Source organism: Galeopterus variegatus, unplaced genomic scaffold (assembly GCF_000696425.1).
Source record: "Galeopterus variegatus unplaced genomic scaffold, G_variegatus-3.0.2 Scaffold1032, whole genome shotgun sequence".
Taxonomy (NCBI): Eukaryota; Metazoa; Chordata; class Mammalia; order Dermoptera; family Cynocephalidae; genus Galeopterus; species Galeopterus variegatus.
Window position 1 is genome coordinate 180,080 of NW_007727143.1, and position 937 is coordinate 181,016.

The window sequence follows — 937 nt, forward strand, 5'->3', positions numbered from 1 at the left end:
TTTCCAAAGATTTATTAATTTACTCTTACCTATCATCTTTTTCCCTAGCTAAAAAAAAAAAATATTTTCCTCATCAGAACACCATCCTTCACATAGTTAGTTATACCTACTACTTAGTCCTTGTCTAGAACCTCACCGAGATTAAAGGAATTACAATGTATGAAAGAGACACTTTAACACAATTCTCTAACAACTTTCATCATTACCCACCCTCCTGCCCATCCACCACAATCCATTACACAAATGTCGTATTTAAATATACATTGCACTTTTGTTTATGCTTTTTTTAGAGAATAAACATGTTCATTCAAAGGCAATGGAGAAAACAAATTCAGGTTAACAGCATCCTATCTTCTTCAAAATTCCCTACGGTTCCAAAGCAGAGGTTATCCTCTTTTTCATCTTATCCACTGCCATGAATATAACTGCTTCATGGCTCTAACACATTCAGAAAAATAAATAAATAAATAAAAATATGAAATGTCTTTGGTAGGCATACATTTTCATTTTATATGATACAATGAGGTTATTACTTTTTCCTAAAAGTTGACTGCTACTGCCAATATCCACTCAAAACTTACTTCTAACTCTTTAATTTTTTCTTCTGCTATTTTCTGTTTCTCTAACAGCTGACTGTGAATGACCTCCTTGGATTGAAGAATAAACCTACAAAACACAAAGAAGTTGAAAATTAAGCCACATAACCACTGTATCAATCAAAATCAATCTCTATATTCCACAAATATTAAACTAAAAAAACTAAAAGGATGATCTCCCAATTCAGAACAAATAAAATGCATGTTATATTCATATGACAAACTCAGGAGACCACCACAGGTCTTAAACCTTCCTGGATGAGAAAGAATAAAGGGTTAAGGCCGGCCCGGTGGCGCACTGGAGAGTGCGCTGCTTGGGAGCACGGCGGCGCTCCCGCCGA

General features: G+C 35.1%; 1 protein-coding gene across 1 annotated transcript in view; it reads right to left on the reverse strand.

The window, feature by feature from the left end:
- The window catches only part of PFDN1 (prefoldin subunit 1), a 56,616-nt gene that overhangs the window by 31,049 nt on the left and 24,630 nt on the right, over positions 1-937 (reverse strand). Inside the window, exon 3 of the mRNA XM_008574313.1 lies at positions 582-666. Coding sequence (XP_008572535.1) covers positions 582-666 — 85 coding nt within the window. The remainder of the gene's footprint in view (positions 1-581; positions 667-937) is intronic.